A 26,945-nucleotide genomic window follows, 5' to 3' on the forward strand; every position below is an offset into this window, starting at 1 on the left:
GTAGTTGTGGCACTCGGCCTCAGTAGTTGTGGCTCGCGGGCTCTAGAGCGCAGTCTCAGTAGTTGTGGCGTATGGGCTTGGTTGCTCCACGGCATGTGGGATCTTCCTGGAGCAGGGCTCGAACCCGTGTCCACTGCATTGGCAGGCGGATTCTTAACCACTGCACCACGAGGGAAGCCCTACCTTGTTTTTTTATCTAGCTTCATAGATCACGGATTTTACTACTTTCTTCTTTTATGTAAACTTTTAGAGCAGTACATTTCCCTCTAGTCGCTGCTGTAGTTGAATCATACAACTTTGGTTATGTTGTGTTTTCATTATCATTCAATTTGAAATATTTTTTCATTTACCATGTGATTTCTTCTTTTTGCTCATTGATTATTTAGGAGTATATTGTTTAGTTTCTAAATATTAGGGATTTTCCTACATTATCTTATGGTTATTCATTTCTAATTTAGTTCCATTGTGATCAGAGAACCTATTCTGAATGATTTCCATCTTCTAACACTTAACTGAGATTTGCTTTATGGCCCAACATATGGTCTTGGTGAATGCATATGTGTACCTGAAAAGAATACGTATTCTGTAGTTTGAAGTAGTGTTCTATTAAATATCAATTAGGTGTTCAGATGATATATGTTTTTACTGATTTTTATGTCTAGTTCTATCAACTGCTGAGAGAGGGATGTTTAATTTCCAAGTATGATTAGGGATTATCTATTTCTTTCTTTAATTCTGTCAACTTTTCTTTAGATATTTTGAAGCTCTATCATTAAGCAAATACATATTTATGATTGTTACATCTTCCTGATGAACCAACCCTTTAATCATTATGAACATTCCCTTTTTCTCTGATAATACTCTTTGTCTTGATAACTGTTTTATCTAATGTTAGTAGAGCCAATCTACTGTTTTTGTGGTTTATCTCTTTCCATCCATTTGCTTTCAGTCTGTCTGTATTGTTAACTTATGTCTCTCACAGACAGCAAGCATATAGCTGGGTCTTAGTCATTTATCTATTCTGATAATCTCTGCCTTTTAATTCAAGTGTAATGTCCATTAACATTTCATGTTATTCTTAATATGGTTAAATTTAGGTCTACCATTTTACAATTTGTTTTCTGTTTGTTATTCTGTTTTTGTTCCTCTCATTGTCTTTTCCTGCTTTCTTTTGGATTTTTGAAACATTTATTTGAATTCCATTGTTATATATCCATTGGCCTTTTAGCTCTGTTACTTTGCATTATTTTTTAGTGGTTTCCATAAGGATTATAATATATATCCTTAAATTTTCAGTCTACTTAAAATTAATATTGAACCACTTCACATAAAATGTAGATAGCTTGAAACCATATAGACCAACTGACCCTCTTTCCATATCCTTTATGTTATAGTTGTCACATGTATATAATCTACATATGTTATAAACACTGCAAGACAGTTATAATTTTAGCTTAAAGCCATATGCTTTTAAAGAAATTAAGAAGAAAAAAAGATAATTTCATATCTGTGTGTATGTGTGTGTATATATACATATAGTTTTTAAGCAAGTTTGTAATAATAGTTGCATAACTCTAAATTTACTTAAAGTTATTTATATACACTTAAAACAGGTAATTTTATGGTATTATACCTCAATAAAGCTGATAAAAACAATGCATCTAGATATTCCACCTGCCCAAGTGCTATTTGCCTTTGATTCATGAAGATTATTCTAAAACCAGAACATTAACACAGTGTATCTGTTTTAAGAAACCTTCAGGATAGATGAATTTGATTAGGTCAAGCAGAATCACAGAGTTTCTGGTTGAAGGAGTCCAAAGATTACAAGGTTTCCTGGTGACATTTTTTTTAAAATGTGTTTTAAATAAATCTTTTTTGGTCATCTTATAGAACATAGGGTAGGGGAAGAGTTTCAATACCAGTTCTATGTCCTGTGGTCTTTCTTCTCTTCAATAAGATGTGGTCTTTCCCCTCTTCAAATAACTAAAGTTATTTCTTTTTTAATCATTATAAAACGTTTAAAACTCATAGACACAGCAGAAAATAAATACAACACACTAACTTGATAGTTATCATTGGGTGTTATATTTATTCTATTTTTTTATTTTGTGTGTGTGTGTGTGTGTGTGTTTTTCCCCAGCTTTATTGAGATATTGTTGACATATAACATATGTAAGTTTAAGGTGTACAATGTGATGATTTGATACATGTATATATTGCAAAATGATTACCCCAGTAAAGTTAGTTAACACCTTCATCCTCTCATGCCATTTTTTTCTTAATGTCATATTTTCAGTTTTCTTCATATTATTAGAAATTCTTCATAAACATAATGTTCGAACCCTGAACCAGTGATACAAATTTGACTTTTACCTCATTTTAAGTTATTTCCAACTTCTTATTGTCATTTATAACATTGTAGTGAATGTTTTAGTTTATAAATCATAAGTAATTATTGAGTCAAAGGTATGTACATTTTTTAGGCTTGTGCGTATTTATAAACTGTCCATAGAACAATTATATCAGTGTGTATTTTTATCACCAGTTTTTAAAATCTCTCATTTTTTGCCTGAATTTAGTTATATCTTTTATAAAACTCTTGCCAAAGTCAAGTATTTAAAAAATGTGTCTTTATTTTTACTTGCATGTCATGAGAATTTCCATCTTTTGCCTAGTTTTGAGAGAAGAGTACTGAGCTGCAGTGAGATAATCTTAGAAAAAGTTAGTTTAAATGAGTAAACCATTAAAAATGATACATGAATACCCTAAACATTTATTTTAAACTTGAAATAAAGATCTGTGTATTTCTTTGATTCCAAGTCAGGGTCTTTTCTTTGAGAATATGGGTTTGCTGTTTGGAGTGGAGTGTCTTATTTCTGGCATTAACCATACCCATGCTCTATTGTTTGTAAGGTCCAATTTCAGTCTCTTTATAAGTGAGGAGGATAACATTTGAAGAAAGTGGAATGTAGAATCCTAGACTTTTTAAATGCCATTTTAAAAATTGAAGTATAGTTGATTTACAATGTTGTGGTAGTTGCAGATGTATAGCAAAGTGATTCAATTATATTCTTTTTCAGATTCTTTTCCGTTACAGGTTATTACAAGGTATTGAATATAGTTCCCTGAGCTATACAGTCAGTCCTTGTTTATTTTATGTATAGTAGTGTATATCTGTTAATCCCAAACTCCTAATTTATCCCTCCCCACCCCTTTCCCCCTTAGTAACCATAAGTTTCTTTTCTATGTCTGTGAGTTCGTTTCTGTTTTGTAAATAAGTTCATTTGTATCATTTGTATGTGTTCCACATATAAATGATATCATATGATATTTGGCTTTCTCTGTCTGACTTACTTCACTTAGTATGATAATCTCTAAGTCCATCCATGTTGCTGCAAATGGCATTATTTCATTCTTTTTATGGCTGAGTAATATTCCATTGTGTGTGTGTGTATGTGTGTGTGTATATATATATATATATATATATATATATATATATATATATATATATATATACACACACCACATCTTCTTTATCCATTTATCTGTTGATGGACACTTAGGTTGCTTCCATGTCTTGGCTATTGTAAATAGTGTTGCTGTGAACATTGGAGTGCATATATCTTTTCAAATTAATATTTTCATCTTTTCTGGATGTTATGCCCAGGAGTGGGTTTGTTGGATCATATAGTAACTCTATTTTTAGTTTTTTAGGGAACCTCCATACTGTTCTCCATAGTGGCTGCACCAATTTATATTCCCACCAACAATGTAGGAGGATTCCCTTTTCTCCACACCCTCTTCAGCATTTATTATTTGTAGACTTTTTTTTTTTAATTTATTTATTTATTTACTTATGGCTGTGTTGGGTCTTCGTTTCTGTGCGAGGGCTTTCTCTAGTTGTGGCAAGTGGGGGCCACTCTTCATCGCAGTGCGCGGGCCTCTCACTATAGTGGCCTCTCTTGTTGCAGAGCACAGGCTCCAGACGCGCAGGCTCAGTAATTATGGCTCACGGGCCCAGTTGCTCCGTGGCATGTGGGATCTTCCCAGACCAGGGCTCGAACCCGTGTCCCCTGCATTGGCAGGCAGATTCTCAACCACTGCGCCACCAGGGAAGCCCTAGACTTTTTAATGATGGCCATTCTGACCAGTGTGAGGTGTTAGACTTTTATACTTTATTTTTTCTAATATTTTGCATGTGTCTCACCTACATCAAAATTGACAGCAATTGTTAAGTAACTCATCTTTATTGAATGCTTTGGAAGCATTCAACTTAATTTTCATGGAAGCAACAACTCATGGAGCAACAGTTCTCTCTTGCACTCATTTTTTGTTATTTAGTAAAACATGTCATCATAATTACAAGTTCAACTGATATAAGCAGGCTTAGGAGCAAACTTGTTTGATTCTTCGTGAACATACATTTTCATTGGTGGAAGTAGAAATGGGAGGTTGTACTAGATAGAGTGTAACCTAACAGCCAAGAGCACTCAGGATATTTTACAGAGGGATTTGGGAGCATTGCTGAATCTAATAAGTCATTTAAATGGAAGTTGTTGTTTAACAGACTTTCAGTTCTAATACCCTCTGAAATCAGAATTTACTCGTAATGGGGTAGAAATTAATCTTAAATCCTATTTAAATCTTGTCCTCTCTTCTTTCCTCTCTTGAATAATTATTTACTATATGCCGTGTGCTGTGCTAGGTGTAGAGAATAAAGAGATGAACAATATATAGTTTCTATTCTCAAGGAGCTGAAATCCACAGAGAGAGACACTGTATGGTGCTATCATTGTCAGTTTTCTGCTTTAAGAACTAGCCCAGAAATGTGGCCTACACAGATGTGGAGGACAGAGTAGGGTTACTCCACTCAATCTGTCAGGAAAATTTTCTGAGTGAGGCTTGACCTTAAAGGATGGATGGGAATTAACTAGGATCTCAGAATAGGGATGTGCATTTCAGGTAGTGAGGAGGGTATGGGCACACCTTTTACTAGCAAGATTAGCAATCCTCTGAATGTCTGCTGACCTGTTCAAAATTGCCTTATAATTATATGTGTGTATATTTGTTCTTTCATTCATTTATTCATTTCTTCATAAGTGAAACTCTCATCCTGGTTTTCCCCATGCTTTGTGATAGTGATTATTGTTTTTGAAAATAACCACTTACCTATAAGCAGCAGAAATGGATGAATGTAAAGCAAAGTCTTGTGTTCCATCTTCTCTGTTTTTCCCCACTCTCCCTAGAAGTGTTATTGATTAACATTTCAGGGAAGTACAGTAATGACCACCATTTGTTGAACACTTATGCTAGATACTTGCTTAATGTTTTATACATATTTTTTCACTTATTTTAATCCATATAGCCACCCTGTGAGGTAAGAATTAGGATTTCCATGTGTAGATGAGGAGACTGAACCTTGGGAAAGTTAAGTAAATTGTCAAAAGCTTCACTGTTGGAATTGACGAACCAGAATTTGAAGCCATGTTTCTCTAACTCAGAAAGCCTGTCTCTTAACCATTATACCAAGATATGTGATTGTGAGGACTTGCTCTAAATCATGGAAGAAGGTTCGGATACTTTTTTCCATACAGTTCTCCTAGATAATTATGTTTTAAAATCCAAAGATAATTTAAATATTGTGTTGAGGTTTAATTATGTCATTGATAGTTAATGTAACTCATATTAAATTTAAATTATATGAATTTTTCTCACTAGATTATAGTTCCCATAAGACATGCCAGTCAAGTAAACTGCAGAGGTTTTCACCACCCCTATACCCTCCTTCCACCACTTGCCCCACTTCTCTTTCATTAGATGATTAGCGCCCTAACCAATACTGCAAATTCTTAACAGTCTGCTAAAAATGCCTTTTTTATCCAACCTCCAGTGTACTGAACATAATGTGTTACAAATCACCTTTTTGGCTGCCAGTGTCCTTTATAGGCCTGTGCCCTGGCAATCTCCCTTTACCTCTGTTGCATTCCCAGCCCCTCAGCCCCACACCACTGCCACCTCCACATCCCCTGCCCCAGACACACACGTATACATCCCCATACTCTAGTTTCACAGAACGCAAAATCCCTTAAACCTACATTTTTTTAAACTGCTGTGCCTTTGCTCTTGCTAGTCCAGTGCTCTTCCCATTTATCTTCTGTTGTCAGCCTGGGAAACTCCTGCTTATCCCTCAAGTGACAGTATGTATGTCACCTTCTCTGTGAAGCCTTCTCCCCCTTCTCCAGGAGAGGCAGTGTTTATCACTTCCCAAGCATTCAGTTTATGTCTTTGGTAGCACCCTTAAGACATTTAGTCATAGCTCATTTTCTATCTGTTTCCCCTGCTCCGGAATGGGAGCTCCTAGAAGGATAGATCATTATGGGTTTTTTATCTTTTACCCTCAGCACCCTCATGTAATAGCTTCTTAATGAATCATACTGAATTGTTAGTGATATTGATAATCACCTTTATTGAGTGCATTCTGTATCTTAGGCACTGTGCTTGGCATTTGTACACATTATTTCACTTAATCCTCATACCCATCCTGTGTTATAGGGACAATTTTTACCCCCGTTTTACAAATTAGAAAATTGAAGTTAAGAGAGGCAAAATAATTTGACCTGGGTAACACAGCAAGCAATAATGGTGTCAAGATTTGAATCCAGTGTCTGACTCCAGAGCTCATTCTCCTTTATACCTTACGTGTAGAATCATCCAGTCAGTCCATCCATCAATCAAATACGTTGTCTGGGGAGTTATCTCCAACTAGGAGATACAGTCTATTGAAACCAATCCTGAATGACTAAGGAGGATGTAAAAGATACTCTGTCACCAAAAGGATGAGTGAGGTCCCTTGGAAAAAGGCTTGAGTGTCATTTGAAAAATCTGGTTTGGTCGCAAAAAGAGGCTCAAAGAAATCTGCTGCGATCACTGATAAAGTTAGGCTCACAGAATACAGTACCTGGTAAAGTCGCCCTCACACATTGTTTTTGTAAAGAGTGAATGAGAAAAAAAAAAGTCATTGTTTGGCTGAAGAATGATGTGGATCATCAAATGCCAGAACTGTCCTTTTACAAAGGAGAAGACCAAGGTCCAGATTAATTAATTAATCAGCTTGCCCAAGAGCACATAACTAATAAATAATGGAGCTTGGACTAGAATTCCAGTTTCCTGAGTCCCAGTTCGTAGCCTTTTGCACCATAGTGTGCTCTACATTAGAGTTTTTCTGCGTTCATGTTTGGAGAAAAAAAATGCTAGGCCAAGGCAGAGGTGAGCCTTTGAGGGAAACAGCTTGATGCTTTTGGAGCTGGTCAGCTTTTGCTTAAAACCTGCTGCTATTTTGGGCTGTCAGTTTGCTCAGAACTAAATACTGCCAGCCATACAAATAAAAAGGCAAGGCTATTATTTAGGCCTCCTAGGTCTATGCATTCACTTCTCTGCTTACAAGGGCAAATTATTAGTTCATCTCTGCTGGGTGGTTTGAGCATAGGGTTATATTAGCCCTTGTCTTAGCCCTTAGATGTCTACTGGCTTGTCTCTGTTACAATAAATGTACAAGCCTTGCTTTCAGGTTGGGAGAGAAGAGGGAAAAGAAAGAAATCTAAATCAGTCTCTACTGATCCTGATTTCTTAACGCTGTTTCTTTCTCTTTCTTTCAGGGCGACGAGGAAGGACCCAGGTAAGATCACATTATTGTTGTTTGTCTGTTCTCAGAATTGAAGTAGAGTGACATTTGTGGCCTTTTAATGCCCCGTGAAATATGACCAGCCAAGGAACAGCACAGAAAAGGGATTTCCATCTTAAGCCAGGGCTTTGAAGATCTTATTTTGTAAGATTCCCATCTCCCTCCGCATCTATGCCATTTCCTGTCTGTAATCTTCAGATAAAGATAGGCTTTAAAGTATGTAATGACAGTAACTTTGCTTTATTCTGTAGCACATTCAGAATACCTTGTTGAGACAAGTAGGTACTATATTTGAATGGTAATTAGGTATCAGGTGGACTGAATAGATAAACTTTTGCATTCTTTCTTGATTGGAATTGGATTGCTTTTTTTTTTTTTTTAATGGACTCTGGTTCCAATATTCCTTATTTCTGACCTGTAATATCCTTGGGTCTGACTCAAGACACCTATACAGTGAATCTGAGGTCATAGGTATACAAAACTTTGTTTAGGAAAAAAAAATGCTCTTTGTGCTTCTGTTTCACCACATGAAGTTTAAAAGTGCATTTTATCATTGCCTCAGGCTTGCAGTGAACCTGGACTTTAGTTTACTTACCTTTGCTGTCTTTCTGCTCAGGCAGTGAGAACAGGCTCTAGGAAATGCTATAGCTATGCTGTGAACACAATCAAGGGGCATTTGTACAAAGTAAAATGCAGTGTCCAGTTGGGTCCCCTCTGTCATGTAGGATCCAGGACTGTTAAGGCTGGGAGGTATCAGAACGTTCATCCAGTCCACAGCTGTTCAAACTTCAGTTTTAGTAGAAACACCTTTTTTTCAAATGGGCTTTAAGTTGAACTCCAATGTATGCAAAACATTTTTTTGTTTGGTTAAAATTGGGGGCCACATCTACTAGTGAAACTTCTCTCTTCCTTGCAATAGGCCCTGAGGGGCTGCTGCAGAAACCTAGGGTTCCTGAGAACTCAGTTTGAAAATCACTTATCTAATTCAAGCTTCTCATTGAAAGAAGCTAAATGAGTTGTCCAAGGTTACCTTACTGGAGCCAGGATTTGGCCCTTCTTTGGTTTTATTTACAAATCAACAAATACAGTTTCTTCTTTTTCCTTTCTCCCTCCCCACATCCTGAGCCTCTCTCTTAGTGCCAAATGTTATTCCACATCTGCATCTCCTGCTGCTTCCTTCCCTTGAGAACTGTAGTTCTCAGCCTAGATCTTGTTCCTTGACCTCTGTGGCTAAAGCTACAGGCATCCCGCTTTAAACCTGCAGAGCTTCAGGGAATCCCTTTAAATTCCATCCTCCAGCCATTCTCAGGAACAGGCTCCCTTTATGTTGTGGTTCATTTCTTTCCTCCCTTCCTCCCTTTCTCATGACCCAGTGTATAGGCCCTGTGCTATATACTGGGCATATAATGAAAACTAAGACAGACATGGTCCCTGCCTTGTGGATCCTAAGCCTAGTAGGAGAGACAAGCATATAACTGGGCACTTCTACTTTGGGGGAAGTACTATGATTAAGTGAAGTTTAGGCTGCTTTCGGAAGGGAGGCTCACCGGAAAAGGTTATGTGTAAACGGAGGTCTGAAGGATGAGAAGGCAGACAAAGGAGAGGCAGAGATAGGGCTGTTCTAGGGATAGGGAACAACTTGTGTAATAGCTCCAGACAAGAGAAGAGTGGAGGAAAGAAAGCAGAGTCCAGATCACTGAGGGCCTTACAGGCCTCCTTCAGGTATCTGAGCTCTCTCCCGCAGAGTGTGGGAGGGCATTAAATGATTTAAAACGTGGATTAACCTGAGTAGATTTGCATTTGGGAAGTCTCCTCTGCCTGCAGAATGGAAAATGAATTGGAGGTGGGTCAGAGCCTGGGAGACTAGTTAGATTAGGCTAGTGATGGGAGCTTATATCAACATCTTCCCTAGTTATTGACCAAGTTCTCACCATTTTACACAGGCCTTTGGTTTAGATAAACTCTTTAAATTATCTCCTTGGCACTCTGCCTCTTCTCTCAAAACTAGCTCTAGCTCCTTAAAATCCAGACCAAGCAGAGCCCTAGACCTTTTCTTCCTCAGCAAGAGAGTTCAAACAAGACCAGTATAAAGAAAACACCTTAGCAGATGTAGCGTGCAGACTCCACAGGATAGAAATGGCATTTCTGTCTTGGGAGAGCCTGATGAGGATGGACACATTCATCTTGTCTTCATGGCTACATGCCAGAGTCATGCTGATTAGAAGAATACAGGGACCTTATGAAGAGATTAACTCCCTTCAAAGATACTATTCAGTGTGAGATACTGGCTTCAGAGTTTAACTGCAGATTCCTTCTTGTCATTTTGACAAGATTGTGGTGAAGTATAGAGTTTCTTTACTAGCAACCAAGACGTCAAGCTGTCTCCCTCGAGCCAGGCTGCCATGGATGTCAGTAGGGATTCTCTTGGACTGGGACTTTATTGGTAAAATGAGCACTTGAAAATAATCATGTTCCAATTTGGCAGAAAGAGGAAAGATGAGTCAAATTTTCCTTTTACCCTTTAAATTCATACTTGTTGGTTCCATTCAGTTTGTGCTGAACTACCATTTGGCTCAGTTTATTCCAATTAACATTTCAGGGCAGATTGCCTTTGATCTGAAATTTCTCTCATTTATGATATACACTTTACTGTCTCAGTAAGCCAGAGTTTTGTTCCAAAGGCTTCTGTATTGCTGACGGTGTTAAATGAGAGTTTGATGTGTAAGGAAGACAGAAGGAGTGTGGGTCTGCCTGCACAGGGGATGGAAGAGAAATGAATCTGGAGACCCTGCATTCCAGGTCTGCTTGGATTTTCATGCCTGTGTCTCCTTTGCTAGTATTCTTTCCACACAGCCACTTCCCTGCTGTCTGCACAGAAGTCCAGGGAGAATTGAATTCCAACCGCTCTCCATGGTGGTCAGAACAAAGGAAAATTCCTGTCCTTTTGAAAATTATTTGTCTATAATAGATCTATATTTTTCTCCATTCTACCGGCTAGAGTCTCCCTGCCTTCTTTTTTCTTTTCAGTTTTGATTTCCCAAGCTGTTTGACGTGAGGTGGCCAAGTATTTGTGCTTTTGGTCATGTCTGTGCCTTGTTCTGAATTTTATTGTGTATTTGTCCTGTAATTAACAACAATAATAAGCAAAGCTACCATTTAAGTTTTACTACATACAGTGTTTTATATATATTCTCTTTTAGCCCTCATGTAAAGCTTATGATGTAGTTATTATTCCACTTGTAAAATGAGGAGATGAATGCCCAGAAAGATTAACTTGCCCTAGATCACACAGCTAGTAGAAGCAGAGCTAGGACTTGAATCTAGTCTGGCTTCAGAGCTCATGCCCTCAGCCACCTGTCTCTGAGAGGCCAGCACACTTCTCTCTGTGACCCTGAATGAAAGGTAATAGGATTCACGCTCACTTGTCAGCGCATCACTTTGGTCTTGTTCCTCTCACCTAGGAGTTCTCACTGGCTTTGACATTGAAATGATGTGGCGTCTGTTTGCTGCAAGCTACCTCTCCTCTCCTTAGCCTCTGTCATTATAAGGGGATATTTCTTCATCTCATCCTCACACAGTGTACCCGGAGGGTCAGCAGCAAAAGGGGTGCTTTTAGACTCCCGGGGGAACAGGTAACCAAGCCTTCCTTTGACCCTGCAGAATTAGCTGCCTGTTGCCCCTCCATCCAGTAGTTACTCTTCACACCCATGATACAGTCATACAGATGACAAGGTTTCTTGGAGCGTATGGAGGAACAAAAGTCCTAATATGTGGAACATGGATATTAACCACTGTAGAGTCACCTTTGAAGAGGGTGTCTTTGAAGCCCAGAGTGATTCTTTTTTTCCAAGCAAAAAAAAAGCAGTTTACACTTTTGGCAGCAATTTTCTGTCTCCTCTGTGCTATTATGGGAGATGTTGTGTTTGCGCCCTCACAGATTGACTCCTTCTGTGCTCCTGCCGGAGCCTGCTGAGAAGTAATGTATGTTCACGGAGAGGGGGCGGCAGTGGGGTCTGCTGCCTTAGAGCTGTTGTGTAGTGGAAGGAAGTCAGAGAGTTAAACTCTTGTGTTCAGAGGACAGAGGAGCAAGGTCAGTTTTAAATTTTGATTTGCGATTGAGATTTTCTGTGAATTTTTTTTAACTAAGAGGAAAAGGGCTTTTTAACAGTAACAGCCATACTTAAGATTTTGGTAGAATTTTTCATCTTCAGAGCTGGCTCTTATTCAGGCAAAAAGCTCCTGCTGAGATCAGTGTGAATCTGACCCATGCTGATTCTCTGATCAAATGGGCAGTGAGTTCTGAAGGAATAGGAACTCAAGGAGAGTCAGCAGACCTACCTTCTATCCTTGGTTTACCTGGGACCGACGCTGTGACCTTGGGCAAGTCATTTAACCTCCTTGCTTCTTTGTAGTCTATTTTTACTTCCCTGTAAATACTAGCCTTTCTTTCCCCCACTCTGCACCCAGTTTTTTGGGATATAGTTATGTGGAGGAATACAGTCATATATTAAATATGAAATGAAAAGAATCTGCTTATAGGTTCTGTAATTTGGTAGATTTTTTTGTACATTTCTCAATTTTGTTTCCTTAAACATTTTCTTGGGGCTATATACTAGGTACTCTTTTTTCCCCCCCTCTAAAATAACAATCATATGTATGTTCTTAGATATGACATTTCTCTTCTTGATGACTTAGTTTGTAGAGATAAGAGGGAACTAAGTCAGTGATACGCTTAGGTTTCTTTTGTCCTCCGATTGCAAATTTATGGTTTTGTTTTTACATTATCTCCATTTCAGAAGACCTAGCTGGAAGCCAAAGAAAATGTCTCTGATACCTGTGACATGGAGTGGAACTGTCAGGGCTGCGTATTATCCAGAAGTGGGGTTCCAACATCTAAGTTGGTCTTCAGTACAGAGAGTCTCTTAGCTGTCACATTCCCCTCTTACGGAGCCTGAGCTGACTTTGTTTTCCTCTGCTGATATGAATTATTTATCCTCTACTCACCCAAATGAAGGATGAAGCCATGCTATGCATTGTGCTGCCTATCTGTAATAAAAGCAAGCCTTCTTCTGCAAGTAATTGATTTTCAGATATTTACCTGTGAGAGTCACAACTTTATTTTATTTTGTGCATATTGGCCTATAACCAGAGAATCCATTCACAGCTGGAAAATTCAGCTGAGGTACCTCTAGTTTATTTCATCTGCCTCACAGTGGAAATGCCAGCTAGGAGCAACCTGTATTCTGACATACGTCTGCCTGCCTTTTCTGGCTTCACAATGCTAAGAAAAAAGGCCCAGTGGGAAGAGACCTGGATGTCACTTTTCATGGTGTGGTTTTATGCTAATCAACTTTTGTTTGCCATCCAATATGTAGTTATGATGCTTGACAGGCTAACCTTGTTTATTTCTTTGACCTCAGAGCTTATCAGGATAACATTCACCTCTAGGAGCTCTGTTTCCTAATCTCTTTAGCAAGAAAAATTGCAGAGGAATTTTTTCATTTATTTTCAATTGTCTACTGTGTTGCCAGGCTCCATGCTAAGCCTCAGAGATATGAAGATGAAAAAGACTTTGTCCCTGCATTTAAAGATCTCAAAGTCTAGTTCAAATGAGAGAACTAAGTAAACAATTTTAATTTCACATTTAAGTGCAATATAATAATAATTATTATAATTATAAATTACTATAAGGAAGCATTTATTGATTGCCAACCATGTACCACGAAGTATTTTAAACATTTTTTATTTCTCACAACAGTCCTAACAAGTGGCTAATACATTATCTTCATTTCTCAGCCAAATGAGAAAACTGAGTTGCAGAGAGGTTATACATACACTAACGAGGTCACTCAGCTAAAAAGTGGTAGAGCCAGTATTCAAATTCAAGTAGTCTGACTTGAGAATGTGGGCTCTTAACCACTACAGTATAATGATTCTCTATAATAAATATGTTGGATGTAGAATAGGATACAACTAACTCAGAATAGAGAATCAGAATAGATAGAATTTGTGCTGGACTTTGAAAGATGGGTGTAGGGGTAGGGTTTTGCAGATGGAAAGGGTAGGAAGGCCACACAAGCACAGAGATCAGCATTTCTAAAGGCCCAGAGGAATGAATAGCATGGGCTATATGGGGAGTGGTGAGGAGCTACATGACTGGACTGTTGGCAGGGGATGAGACAAGGGTGGCTGAGTCTCCCTTGTACAGGGTCTTGTGTGCCATTTGAGGCACCAAAAGGTTTGTACCATTTCCTGCTAGGCTTTACCGCTTGACTACAGCATGGTCCTATTCATAGAAGAAATGGATGGACTTCTGAATCTTATGGATCTCTTCCTGTAGTCACATCTCATGAGTTGTTATGTGTAAATTGTTTGCTTTCTCTGTGCCTCAGTTTCTCCATCAAGTAGCACATTTTACTATACTTAAAGGACAAGTATTTTATGAAGCATTAAAAGTATTCTCCTTTTGGGTTTCTTCTTTTATATGGGAAAACAAGCAACTGAGATAAAGTAATTATAAAAGGAAATTGTTTGTTTGATTTTTATCTTATTTATACCTTGTTTTGACAGTTCCAGCCTTCCTCTAACTTAAAATCAAACTTGGAGAGTAGATACCCAGTTCCTTCTAAATTGATGGAGATAAGGAATACTAAAGCACCAACATTTTCCAAATATGGTTTAAGGCTACAGATGTTTCTTAGAAACTAGTCAAAGAATTACATTGATGTCACATTTGTCCCTGAGTTCGAGCTGGTGCTGCAGAGTCTGGCTGGAGCCTAGTTCTCTTCTTCCTGGTTTATCTGCGTAGCCAGTTTGGACTGGCACTAAGCATAATAGATTTTAGGAAGTCAAAAAACTCCAGTCTGTGTCTTAAGAATAACTAAATTTGATGTCATTGGTTATGCCCTCCCTCACCTGTGGCAGCCACAGCAAAATGTGGTTAGTGGTGTCTTTTTCATTTTAGGAGAAACCTGCTGGTCTCTAGCATCTTCTCACTTTCTGTCAGTGAGAGGCAGACAAGAGGTGAATAATTCCATTTCCCCAATAACTTCCAAGGAGCCTTCCTTTTTTTCTAAGTTCCATGTGGCTGAACTGCATTCACCTCTTTACCCGGAAACCCACAGCACGTGTCTGTACCAGATGGTGGGAGCAGAAGCGGGTGTGGTTTTTTGTTTTATTTTAGGTTTTTTCTTTTTTCTTTTCATGACGGTATGAAGTTTAGAGTCATTGAGTGCAGGTTTCTTTAAAATTAGAACTGCAAGAAGGTAGCTTCAGAACATTGAGAAAGGTGTCCAAAGGCTGTGATAAAACTGGGGTACCCTAAATGGTGAGGTCTTTGCCAAGGACCAATATTCACGTGCCTGTCCTGTTTGGACCTAGGACCTACCTATGAGTGGTTATAGGGTCATAAAAAAAATACTTCTTTAGCCACAAGCAGACGTTTTAGGGAAGAAAAACACTTTCTTACATAAGTGCCTCATTCCCCCACTCAACACCACTACCAATTGTTCCCTGTAGGTTGTAATGTGGTTGTAAAACAGAAAAGCATTTTGTTTCCTTGGTGAGTACATGTCTCCTTCCCCTCTGGTTCTGTCAATTCTATTTAAAGGAAAGTGAGATTGAGCATGAGAAAAACTGTACAGAGAGGGAGGGGCTGACAGAATTACAGAGAAGGTAGGCAAAGAAGCACTTCTCAAGCTGTCCCTGGATGCCAGATGCATCTTGGTCCAGATGCTGTGGGGCAGTGTGCAGTTTTATCCCATCTCGCAGCTACTGCCACTCAGACAAGAACCAGTTAAAACTGACCAAGCTGCCAACTTTGCCCTGACTTTCAGGGTTGTTCAGGATTAACAGCTAAACAGCTCTAATAGTGATACCTGCTTATGTGTCAAACATAAAATAGGAGCTAGACCTACGTATATTATTTCAAAGCTTAAAAAAACTGTTAAATATAGTTATTCTCATCCTCTTTTTACAGATGAGGAAATTGGTATTATAAGAAGTTAAGTGACTAAGCCATGGTCACACAGTTAGAAAGTAAGTCAGCCAGGATTAGAACCCAGATCTATCAGGCTTAAAATTCCATGCCTTCAACCACCACGCTATCCTGCCTTTCTCAGGAGGTGGAAAATTCACATCTTCCAACATCTTGGCTGGGAATAAGTAAAGTTAATGGATGGAATTGTGACAAGCCAACAGGGATTTGGCATTTTTATCAGAAAATTTTTTTTCATTTTCTTTATTGAGTGCCAACAAGCAGTTTGTATGAGACAGAAGTTGAGGTGGAACTTGCCAGGAAAATGCCTAAGGTGGAATGAATAGGAACTTCTCTCCCCAGACAGGTAAACATTAGTTTGCTCCCTGGCTTTTGTGGAGCGGGCAACTGCCATCACCTCTTCTGAAAGAGCCACTGGTCACCCAGTGGCAGGTGCAGGCCAACTGTTGTCATGACAACAGCAGGAGAGGCAAGCAGTTTAATTCTAGAACTGATAATTAACTGGGGGTGGGGTGGAGGTGGGGAGAGAAATGGGGGGATAATTGTTTCAGAAGGGAAAACTTAGCAATTACCGGCCAGCTGCATAGATAAAAAGGCCAGGCACAGATGCCCCAGCCCAGCATGCCCCTGGAATTCAGCACTCATCCCCTCTGGTTAGGAATTTTTGATAAATGAAAATGAAGGGTCGAGTCCCCAGCCAATCAAGACTCTTTAAGGAACCAAATAAAGAAAGAGGAAGTTACATACGCTGTAAAAGGAAATGCAGGGGGCCAGATAAATGACCACCCTAAATGACATTACCCAGCCAGAAGCAATCCAGAAATACTATCCAAACTCTGCAGGAAGAATTCACGCTTGGAGATAAAACAGGACCCACAAGGCCTACCCATTGTGAGTTTCTACTTCTGTGGATGGAATGAGGGGAGAGTGGCGTATTAGAAAGAAAATAAAAAGAAAACTTACAGAGGTGATGAACTTGTTTAGGTCCTTGATCATCACGGCTATTAGTCTATCAACCCCTCAGAGATTGCAATAGTGAATGTAACCTAAGCATTCCACATGGGTCATCTGTCTCATTTAGGCCTTACAGCAACCTAGGAGGATAGTGCTGTTATTATTCTCATATCAGACTTAGACATGTTCAGCACTTTGCCCAAGGTCACAGAGCTACTAAGTCAATATACTGAATCCTATTATCCTATTGATTTGCATTTTTAAAATAAAACCTCTACTACTCTATGGGGAAGTCGTGGTCCCAATCTAGAATAAAATCAGACTTAAGTAGATATAAACAGTTTAAAATAAAAAGGAAAATAATATTTTTTGTAGTAGAATAAATGTAAGCTACAAAATAAAAATTACTAGATAAGCAGTATTGGAGAATGTCCTGGTTTTGAGATCTGTCAGACTCATAGTTCACAGATTAGCCCTGTGTCTCAAGCTCTGACCAGATGAATAAGTGTGAGCCAGGATTTCTTCCTAACTTGTTCTGTGGCTCAGGGCATGTTAAGGCTTGGAAGAGGAGATGACATTACACAATGCAAAGTGACTGTCCAAAACTCCTCTAATGATATATTTTCACCAAACTTCCATGTTTTATGTATTGTTCATGGGAAAAATGCCATAGTGTATAGCAAGACCTCCCTGTATTCCAGAGTGTATGTGTAATGTACATGTGTGTGTATGAGAGAGAGACAAAGAAAGAGTTGGGGGGGGGGGGAAGAGAGAGAGAGGGGAAAGAAGTGGGGAAAGAGAGAGGGAGAGGGAGGAAGATTTTCCTTTAAAACAGCGAGTCTCAGTGAAAGGAGAAGCGTGGTGCTCATTCAGCAGTATTTACAGATCACCTACTTTGTTCCAGGCATTGTCTTTGGTGCTCAGAATATAGTTTTCTACAAAACATTGAAGGCCCATGCCCTCAAAGAGCTTATAGTCTAGAGTCTCAAGGAAGGATTGAGGAATGTAAGTGGTATGTAATTTAAAATCACATTTTAAAGAAACCCATATTACTTCTTCTGTTAAAACCTAATACAGGGAATAAAACTTGCCTAGTCCTTCTGGCTAGTAGGAAAATGTGTAAAAGATAGAATGCAGGAGAAGTATAGGTTGATAATCACTACTTAAAACTATGAGCTTCCCCTTGATTTTCCAGAGGTTTGACAAACTAATAAGTTGATGTTGCCTTTGCAAGTGAAACAATTAATATCAAAATTTGGGAGCTCCACTGACACAGTTATTGTGCTGGAAAATGTAATTTTGTCTGCATAATGGAAGTGGGATCATTTCAAGAAGATCTCATTAATGTGCTGTTCATCTACAAAGAGCAATGTAACCTTTCTCTTATTAGATTAGTGCAGGGTCATGATGCAAAAGGTGGTTGGAATAATTCTCAGTCTTTTGTTCTAAGAAAATAAATTAAGTACTGACTAGGAGTCTAGATATGGAAATCAAAATCATTGAAGACAGAAAAACAATGTAGCCACTCATTCTGAAATTGGCATAACCTTCTTTCATTTCTGTAGGTTTCATTCCATTGAGCCATTTATTTAACAAATTATATCCAATGTCTGCTATGTGCAGGCAGTGCTAGATGTTGCAACTATCATAGAAATCAAAACCAAAAACAGTCCCTTTTTTCACGGTGCTTACTATATAGTGATTGGTCTCTCCTCCGCATTTCAGGGCCATACATCTGTTCTGTGTCTGCTCAACTCTCCCCAAGCTTAAAGAATCAGCACCCTACTAAAAAGATGCATGTCATGTGCAGTTATAAATGGAAATCCCCCAGTGCAGGGCCTTCCCAGGTATATTAGACTGAACACTGATTGAGTTGTGGACTTAGTCTTTTAAACTAGGGTTCCGTGGCCCAATAAGTTTGGCAAATGCTGCTTATTTACCCACCTCTTGGAGTTCCACAAGTACCATGGTATAATAAAGTCTTTGAGCAGTCCTGTGATAATGAGACTTACTTACTTTGTTTAACCCAGCATTTCCAAACTTATTGACCATAAGGATCCTTTAACCCCTATCACGGAAATATCCTTTAGAAACAGTGTTCCTCAATTGGATGTGGCTCATCGTCCGCGAGATGCTGAGACCTACTGCTGATGATTTGCCATCTAGGAAGAGAGTATAAGAAATGTAAGGCAATATATAGTAAGAACCCACATCTCTTAGATTGAAATCTTGTTGTACTCCAAAAAACTAGGTCTTCTGAACCATTTCTCTACTGTTACTGATGTAATTTATGTCTAATACAAATGGGAATGTAGCTATCAGAGGTACAAATAATTGAAACTGGTACACGTTCCTGGCAAAAGAAAGTCTAGAGAGGGCCACTGGGATATTTTTTTTTAATTGACATGAAAATGAAACTTGGATGTCCGTGATTCCATTCAAAAATAAAATATCCATCATAAATAAGTTTTTTGTTCCTTTCGTCTTAATAACATAATTCATGTCACTTTTTAACAATAAAAAAGTTGTAGTTCCAGTGTATACCAAGCACCCAGCACATTGCCTAGTATGGAGTAGACCCTCAAATATTGGTTGAATGAATGACTGAAACAGACAGTGACGAGGAACATTACTAAATACAAAGCAATACAGAACAGTGTCATTTTTCCTCTTTTAAGTCAGTGTATAAAGTGGGCGTATCCTTCTGTTACATGATAGTGCCTCTTACATCTAATAGCTGTCATATGCCTACCACAGGTTGGGGGAACTAAGAAAATATATATATAAAAGTATTTTGCGGGCTTCCCTGGTGGTGCAGTGGTTGAGAGTCTGCCTGCCAATGCAGGGAGCACGGGTTCGAGCCCTGGTCTGGGAAGATCCCACGTGCCGCGGAGCAACTAGGCCCGTGAGCCACAATTACTGAGCCTGCGCGTCTGGAGCCTGTGCTGCGCAACAAGAGAGGCCGCGATAGTGAGAGGCCCGCGCACAGCGATGAAGAGTGGCCCCCGCTTGCCGCAACTAGAGAAAGCCCTCTCACAGAAACAAAGACCCAACACAGCCATAAATAAATAAATAAACAAATACTTAAAAAAAAAAAGTAAAAGTCTATAAAAAAAATTTTTAAAAAAAAAGTATTTTGCAAACTTAAGTGCTGCATCTAAGTAGTTGTGTTTGTTTTTTTTACCAGTGGTCATGGAGGTGCTCAGCATTCTATGTGTCAGAAATTTCCCTGATATGACCAGGCCCTGATGCCAAGTGGATTATACACCAGGATCGCAGTATTCTGACTTACAGACCAAGAGAGGAAGGCAATAAGACTAGGATGTCAGGCCTTTGATAGTACTTCTCTGTCCCTCAGTTTTCTCATCAGTCATCTAGGGGCCATAGCACCCACTCTGTCTATATTAAGGATCAAATGCGATAACCTGCATGAATGATAGTAAGATATGCAAATAAGAAATGTAAATGATGCTCTATACCCTTCGAAAGTATAAGCATTAAACAAGCAAAACAGAACTGGATGATATAAAGTTGTCCTTTCATAATGTTATTTGTTAAGACATAATTGTGTTTGTAACCTGAGGTTCATGTATGAGTCATTTAAACAAATATTTATCAGCAATAACAAAGGAAACAAGAAGATTACCCTTGATTCAGCACCTTTACAATTTACAGGGTGTACACAGACATCTCATTACCTTATTCGAACAAACCTGAGAGGTGGTTTTGCTATCCCCATGTTACATAGATGAGGAAATTGAATGAGAGTAAGTGACCTGTCCAAGGTGGCCCAGCTAGAGCTAGGAGTGGCAAGAGTCAGGACTTGGAGTCAGGCCTTCTTGTTACACATCGTGTGCCTTTGCTCTCATAGCTGCTTTTGTTCAAAACATAACTCGTTCTCCTCCCTCTCCAGCATGCTTCTGACCTTGACTTCTCCTTCTCCGTAAATGGCATCATCTTGTCTCAGGCCAATAACCTAAGAGTCATACTCAATATCTCTCTTTTGTTCACATTCCAAATCCATTTAATCAGCAAATTTCGTCAGATTTACCCTCAACTATACATCAAATCCAAGGACTTCTCACCTCCGCTCCCTCACTATACTGGTCCGGGCCACATAATTTCTCTCCAAGAATTCTACTGTCGTTCCCTCATTGCCGCTCTTACTCATCCTTCCCCTCACTGTAACCCCTCCATTCCATTATTCACATAGGTGCTAGAATGATCTTTTAGGATACAAAGGAAGTCATGTAACTATTCTATTTAGAATGCTCCAGTATGAATTATATCATGTCTGGAACTTGCTTCAGAGTAACCTGGGGGGAAGAGGACCTGTAAAGTCACACAAGATGAGCTTCCCACCATCCTCACATCTGCTGCTCACCCCATTGCTCACTCCAGCTATGCAGCTTTCTTACTCTCCTTCAGACAGAGGTCACATTCCTTCCTACTTCAGGGCCTTCGTGCTTGGGTTCCCTTCCGCCTGATGCTTATCCCCAGATCTTCACATGGCTCATTCTCTCACATTATCTAGGCTTCTGTTGAAATGTTGCCTCTTCAGACCTTCATTCCTTCCTTACCTGCTTTGATTTTCTGCATATACTTGTCACTGCATGAAAATGTATTATGTATTTAACTTATTATTTTCTTTCTTCCCCACTAGAAAATAAATGTTATGAGGTTAAAAGCTTTGTCTTTTTCACCACTGTACTGTCAGTGCCTAGAACATTATAGGGACACAGTTAATTTTTGAATAAACAAATAGCTATGCAAAACCTGTTTTCAAAGTTGTAGAGAGAACCCTCGTTTGGAATAGGAAAACCTTAGATTCACTTGATTATATTCTCGGTCTGTCACCTTGTGCAGGTCATTTACCTGCAGCTGTTATTTGTGAATCTGCCTTTGTTATCCACCAACAGCCTGTGAGTTTCTGAATAGCAGCATCTGTACTTGATTTTTCTTTATCTCAGTAGTAGATGTAGCAAGTCTGTTACACTATTTGATAGCTATATACATGAGCAGTGCTTTGCTGTGTTCCAGACTTGGGAGATGACTGGCAAGGACTCCTGAATCCTTGGCTCTTCTTCAGATAATAATGATCATGGCCATAATAGCAAACACTGACTGAGGTCTTACTGTGTGCCAGGCACTTTTCTAAGGGTGTTACGTGTCATGAGTTCATTTAATCCTTATAACAGCCCCATAGGGGTAGAGGCTGTTACTATCCCCATTTTCCAGATGAGGGAAATTAAACACAGAAAGGCCAAATAATTTTCCCCAGGTCACATAGCCAGTAAATGATAGAGAGCCAGGGTTTGAACCAAAGCCATCTGGCTGTAGAGTCTGTATTTTTAGCCAACTCTCTCTACTGCCTTCTCAAATCACCACGGTAGGCTTACACTGAGGTAGGTAGGCAGGTAGATAGATAGACGGATAGATAGATAATTTAGTAAATAAATATTAAAAAAATAAAAGTTCACCCATGTACACCTGCTCTAAAGAAGGGTTTTAATCTAAGTATTCCAGGCTAGTTTCTTTGCTCCTTTCACTTAAAGCTACACACATGCCCTGTCTGCTCTGTTTGAGCCTTCTGAGAAGGGTAGGGATGCAGCAGTGAGAGCTTTGGATGGAGCAAACTGTGCACTCAGGACTGTGGAGAGATTTGGGCAGTGCTCTTTCCCTGTCCTTGGCAAGTGATGGGCTGCAGAGGTGCTTTCATGTCAGTGGCCACCCTTTCAGCTGCAGACTTGTGTGCCTTGTCCATGATGAGGTTGGAGAACAGCGGCCTGTCTGAGCCAGCAGTAGTGCAGGCTGCTTGCTGTCTGGAAAAGCAGGGTGCGAACTCAAATGTATCATCCCGAGATAGTTCCCAAAATAAACAGATTTTTTTTGTGCTGACTCTTGCTTTTCTAACTGAGGCCTGACTGTTTCCTCTTTCTTCTCTTAAAACAATCTTTCTAGAAGGCATTTCTCTTCCTCCCTGCCCTTGAGTGATAGGGCTGACATCTGGGAAGAAGGAAGTGATCTACTCCTTCAAAAGTTATATCTCCATCAGACCTGAAAGTTGTTTAAAATTCAGTCTTTGCCTCTGGAGTTCTTGAGTCAAGGTGAGGAGTGCTTAAGCCAGCCTTCTGACTCCCTGAGAACTGGAAGTAAGAAGGGTGAGCTCTTGTCCTGAATCAACCATCATCAGTCAGTAAAGAAGTCTTTCGGAGGGAATCTTTGCCTGCAACCAGGGGGAAATGGCAGAGGATAGTCAGAAGATTATATGTGTGTACTACCCCATTATACATAAATAAAGGACTTGCACATCGTGGATTCTGGTATCTGAGGGGCATCCTGGAATCAATTCCCTGTGGATATCAAGGCATGATATCATATATGAAATAATCAGACAGCTTTAAGATAATACGTAATTAAAAACTGAATGTGTATTTTAGACTCCAGCAGTTTTAAGAGTTCTCAGAATTAGTGTGATGCACTGGTTAAAGAATATGGGCTTTGGGGTCAGAGGTTCTGGGTCTGAATTCCAGCCTCATCACCTACTAGCTATATAACTTTAGCCCTACTATTTAAATTCCTTAGACCTTGCTTTTCTCATCTGCAATATGAAGATGATAATAGTATCTAAAATAAGATTACTGTGAGGATTAGTGAGATCATTCATTCATTCATTCAGTTAAAAAAAAAATCTTCTGAGTGCCTTCTTTGAGCAAGGCACTGTTCTAACTGCATGGGATACGTAAGTGCCCCTGAAATCTCAGTGACAACAGCAACCACAAACATTTACTTCTCTCACATACTGCCTGTCCGCTGCGGATCAGCTTTAGCTCTGCTCCCTTCTCCTTCATGCAAAGACCAAGGCTAAAGAGCAGCCCCTGCATGGGACATGCTGGCCAGGGGAAAAGAGCAGGGACAGAACAGTGCAACCCACCCCAGTGAGCAGGGGACCACTTTTGAGGCAAGTGAGAATTGACTTCAGATCGAGAGAAGAGTCCTGAAGGTCCACAAGGTTAGAATATCCTTGCTGTGATTCACATGAAAGATCTTGAAGTTCTAGGATTCTAGGCTGGGATTAGAACAGTAGCAGTGGGGAGAAAAGAATAGGTGAGGGAAACGTGGGTCTGGGGACTGGAGAGGACTTAGTGAGTGGCTGTATTTGAGAAATACAAGAGAATGATAGAGCTAAATCAAGAGCACTGGCCTCCAAGCCTTGCTCTGCTGCTACTTAGTTATATAAACTCAGGCAAGTCATTGAACCTTTCTGGGCTTGAGTTTAACATTTATAAAATGAAAGACCTGAATTTGATGTGACCCCTGAGGTTCCCTCTAGCTCTGTCCCTCTCTGGCGCTAAGGCTCTGGAGTCTTTGTCTTAGGAGACCACAGACTGCTGGGAGTGATGCTAATGGGAGGGAAGGTTGGCTTAGAGAGAAAGATGTTATAATGACTCCAGTTTGCATTTGTCTCAGCCCGTTGGGTTGTGTGCCTTTCCTCTTTGCTTTTGCTCGTAGGTCACTTTCTCCTTGAGTTTGCTGTGAATCCAAAAAGGAGATAGAATTTATTTTTCATCTCCAAAGTGGGGTCCATGGGAACACATAGAGCCTTGAGGTCACGGGACTAATGTAGCCTTACGCACAACGTTTCTCCAGCGTCTTTTGGTATCCTGGATCTTTCTACGCTTCTTCCAGTGTATTTCATGTTATGATAATACCTTCACAATGTCAGCCTGGGTGTCTGAGCAGAAACCTTATCCTCACCCACCACATACCACATATGCACAGAATAAGAAATTTCTGCCACTCTTCCTCCCTCTCAAGGGCATGCTTCTGCCTCTCTTTTATCCTTTACTCACTCCTTCCCTTGGGAAGAAGATTAGCTTGTCTGATTGGTGAGAGTCTGGTAGTCATTTGGCCTCTCTTCTCTGTTGTGCAAGGTTAATGTGGTAACAGTCACTGCATTGAAAAAAACAACATGGCCGTATCTTTCTTTCTTCTCCTTTGCTTCTTGGATCACTTGATTCAGGCAGGATGGCCCTTCCTTGCTCTTTGCTCTCCATTGCAATAAGCAGATTAGGAAGGAATTGTCTCTCCTGGACCCAGGTAGGTCTTTGTTCCAACTTCTCCATCAATGACTAGATGAGTAAATCAAGTTGCTCCTTCCCTGGGATTCAGATAACTTTAATTTAGTGGGAGAGGTGGCGGAAGGCACCTACTGTAGCCTCGAAATCTCAGCACTCTATTATTTGGGTCTCCACTAACAAAAGTAGTACCTTGATCATAGTTTAGCTCCTTAAGTCTCTGCTCTCCTTGTTTGAAAGTGGAGAATGCAGTGAACAAATGACACCATGGGTTCTTCAGCAGAACCCTTTCAACATCACCTCACACTTGTTAATGGCTTCCTATCCCCCTCCCTCAGCTTTGCCAGTAGGAAAGTGCAGTTATTAAAGAGGTGAGTATTTCACCGTGCATCATAAGAAGTAGTTTACAAAGCTGAGTTGCCGACAACCCGTGTCTGCTTGTCCCATAAACTTTGTTTCCAGGAAACTCAGTCCACCTCTATATCCTGGCATTTTAACCACTTCAGCCAAAATGCTGGGTTCAGCACTTTTTTCATGTGGTCATTTTAGTTAAATGATTACTTTGAATTTTCAGTATTAAATTAATGGTACAGTCTGAGCTCACCAAAGATGAGAGCTGTACTTAACAGTTTGAGGTTTTTAACCTCCTTCCCATCCCCAACTCCATGCTGTGTTTTGCAATGCAACTTTTCAGCAGGTATTTAAATTCTGACATGTTTTTGGTACTTTTTTTGAAACTAAAATTATAGGCTAACTCAGCTGAAATGGTTAAACACAATTTGTGTGTGTAGTTGTAACCCCAGTTGATTTGTTACAAAAAGTTTTTAATCTTAATTACTGTTTCCAGGAAGTCTCCCATGAGGGAGAGTTAATGAGCCTTGATTTATTCCACCAGCTTGTAAGTCAGACACTGTGCGAGGCACAACAGGGTTAAAGAATGAGCCATGGGCCCTGCCCTCAAAGCACTTGTAGTCCGATTGAGAAATGAGCAAAGAATTATAATATACCAATATGAGAACCCACATAGATAGATGTGTTAAGTGCAATGGGAAGCAGAATAAAAAGTAACTAATTCTTCCTAGGGAATCAGAGAAGATTTCACAGTTGTTGAGTCATTTGAACCAGTGCCCTGAACAGAGCTATACAACAGTAAGTTGATTGATGGCAGGTGGAGAATGGACATCATAATTGTACGCTCTGTGAGTAACAAGGGAATTTTGAACTATGGTTCGCAAGGGGAAAGTATGTACTGTATCACTGTTTAAGTCCTCAGCATTGTGCTTTGTTTTATAAGAAGAGAGCTTTGCCGACACTTACCCTTTTCGTTCTAAAAAGAGTATAGATACCTAAAAAGAGTATAGATATAATGGAAATAAACTTGGAGTATTTTGAGGCAGCCATAATTTAGAGTCTTTTCAACTTTGAAGACTCATTCATTCATTCATTCATTCATTCTCTCCTTCTCTTTCTGTATGATCTAAAAGAAAGACATTTAATTTTTTTTTAGCCATTTCTTACTCTTTTAGTTGTTCTGTGATATAACTATGGCTCCTGTTTCTTATTGTATTAATCAGAGACTATTTGATTGTAAGGAACAGAAATCCACCCAAGCTAGCTCAGATAACACAGTGGGGTATGGAAAGGACATGGTGCATTTCACAGGACCCAATCAAAGGAAGTATTTCTGTACCTGATGGGCATAGGCGTGGGAACTGGTTAAGACCAGAAGTTGCTCTCTCAGTCTCTGTTCTTTCTCTGTCTCTTTCTCCTTCCTGCTTTACTCTCCACCCTGCAGAGCAGCCTCCTCTGTTTGCTTTCCTTGTAATTTCAGCTTGTCCTGGCAGCACTTTGGCCCCTGCTATATAGCAGTTTTCTGATGCAGGATTCAACATTGCCTCACCACAGTCCCAAGAGAAAGTATAGCCAATTCATGTCTATTAATTAGCTGCCCTTGAGTTAGGTGGTCATGCCTGTGTAGTCAGTTACCGTAGGAAAGGTTGGGGGGCAGGGAGGCGGAGGAGTCATGTGGTTTGTAGGGCTTCTGTTCTCCCAGGTGGGGGCAGGACAGGAGGGTAAATTGGAAAAGGTAAGCACAATTGAACAATATTCTGCTCTGCCGCCCTTGCAGAGGCAAACTAGTGTGTAATCTAAGATGACAATTTAGTTTTTCTTAGCACAGTTTTTTATAGTTAGACAACAGAGTGCCCCTAAGTGCCTGTATCTCTTGTCCATC

General features: G+C 39.7%; 1 protein-coding gene across 4 annotated transcripts in view; it reads left to right on the forward strand.

Moving 5' to 3' along the window:
- TRIM44 (tripartite motif containing 44) overlaps window positions 1-26,945 on the forward strand; it is a 114,597-nt gene that overhangs the window by 55,839 nt on the left and 31,813 nt on the right. Inside the window, exons 4-5 of one of the 4 annotated variants that reach the window (XM_036860332.1) lie at window positions 7,659-7,678; window positions 25,795-25,911. The exons of 1 other annotated variant lie outside the window; for it this stretch is intronic. In XM_036860332.1, the coding sequence (XP_036716227.1) occupies window positions 7,659-7,678; window positions 25,795-25,870 (96 nt within the window). In that variant the 3' untranslated portion in view covers window positions 25,871-25,911. Of the gene's footprint in view, window positions 1-7,658; window positions 7,679-12,480; window positions 12,701-25,794; window positions 25,912-26,945 lie in introns of those variants that run through there. 2 more of the 4 variants (XM_036860330.1, XM_036860333.1) reach the window with 2 other exon arrangements.

The sequence above is a fragment of the Balaenoptera musculus genome, chromosome 8, assembly GCF_009873245.2.
Source record: "Balaenoptera musculus isolate JJ_BM4_2016_0621 chromosome 8, mBalMus1.pri.v3, whole genome shotgun sequence".
NCBI lineage: Eukaryota > Metazoa > Chordata > Mammalia > Artiodactyla > Balaenopteridae > Balaenoptera > Balaenoptera musculus.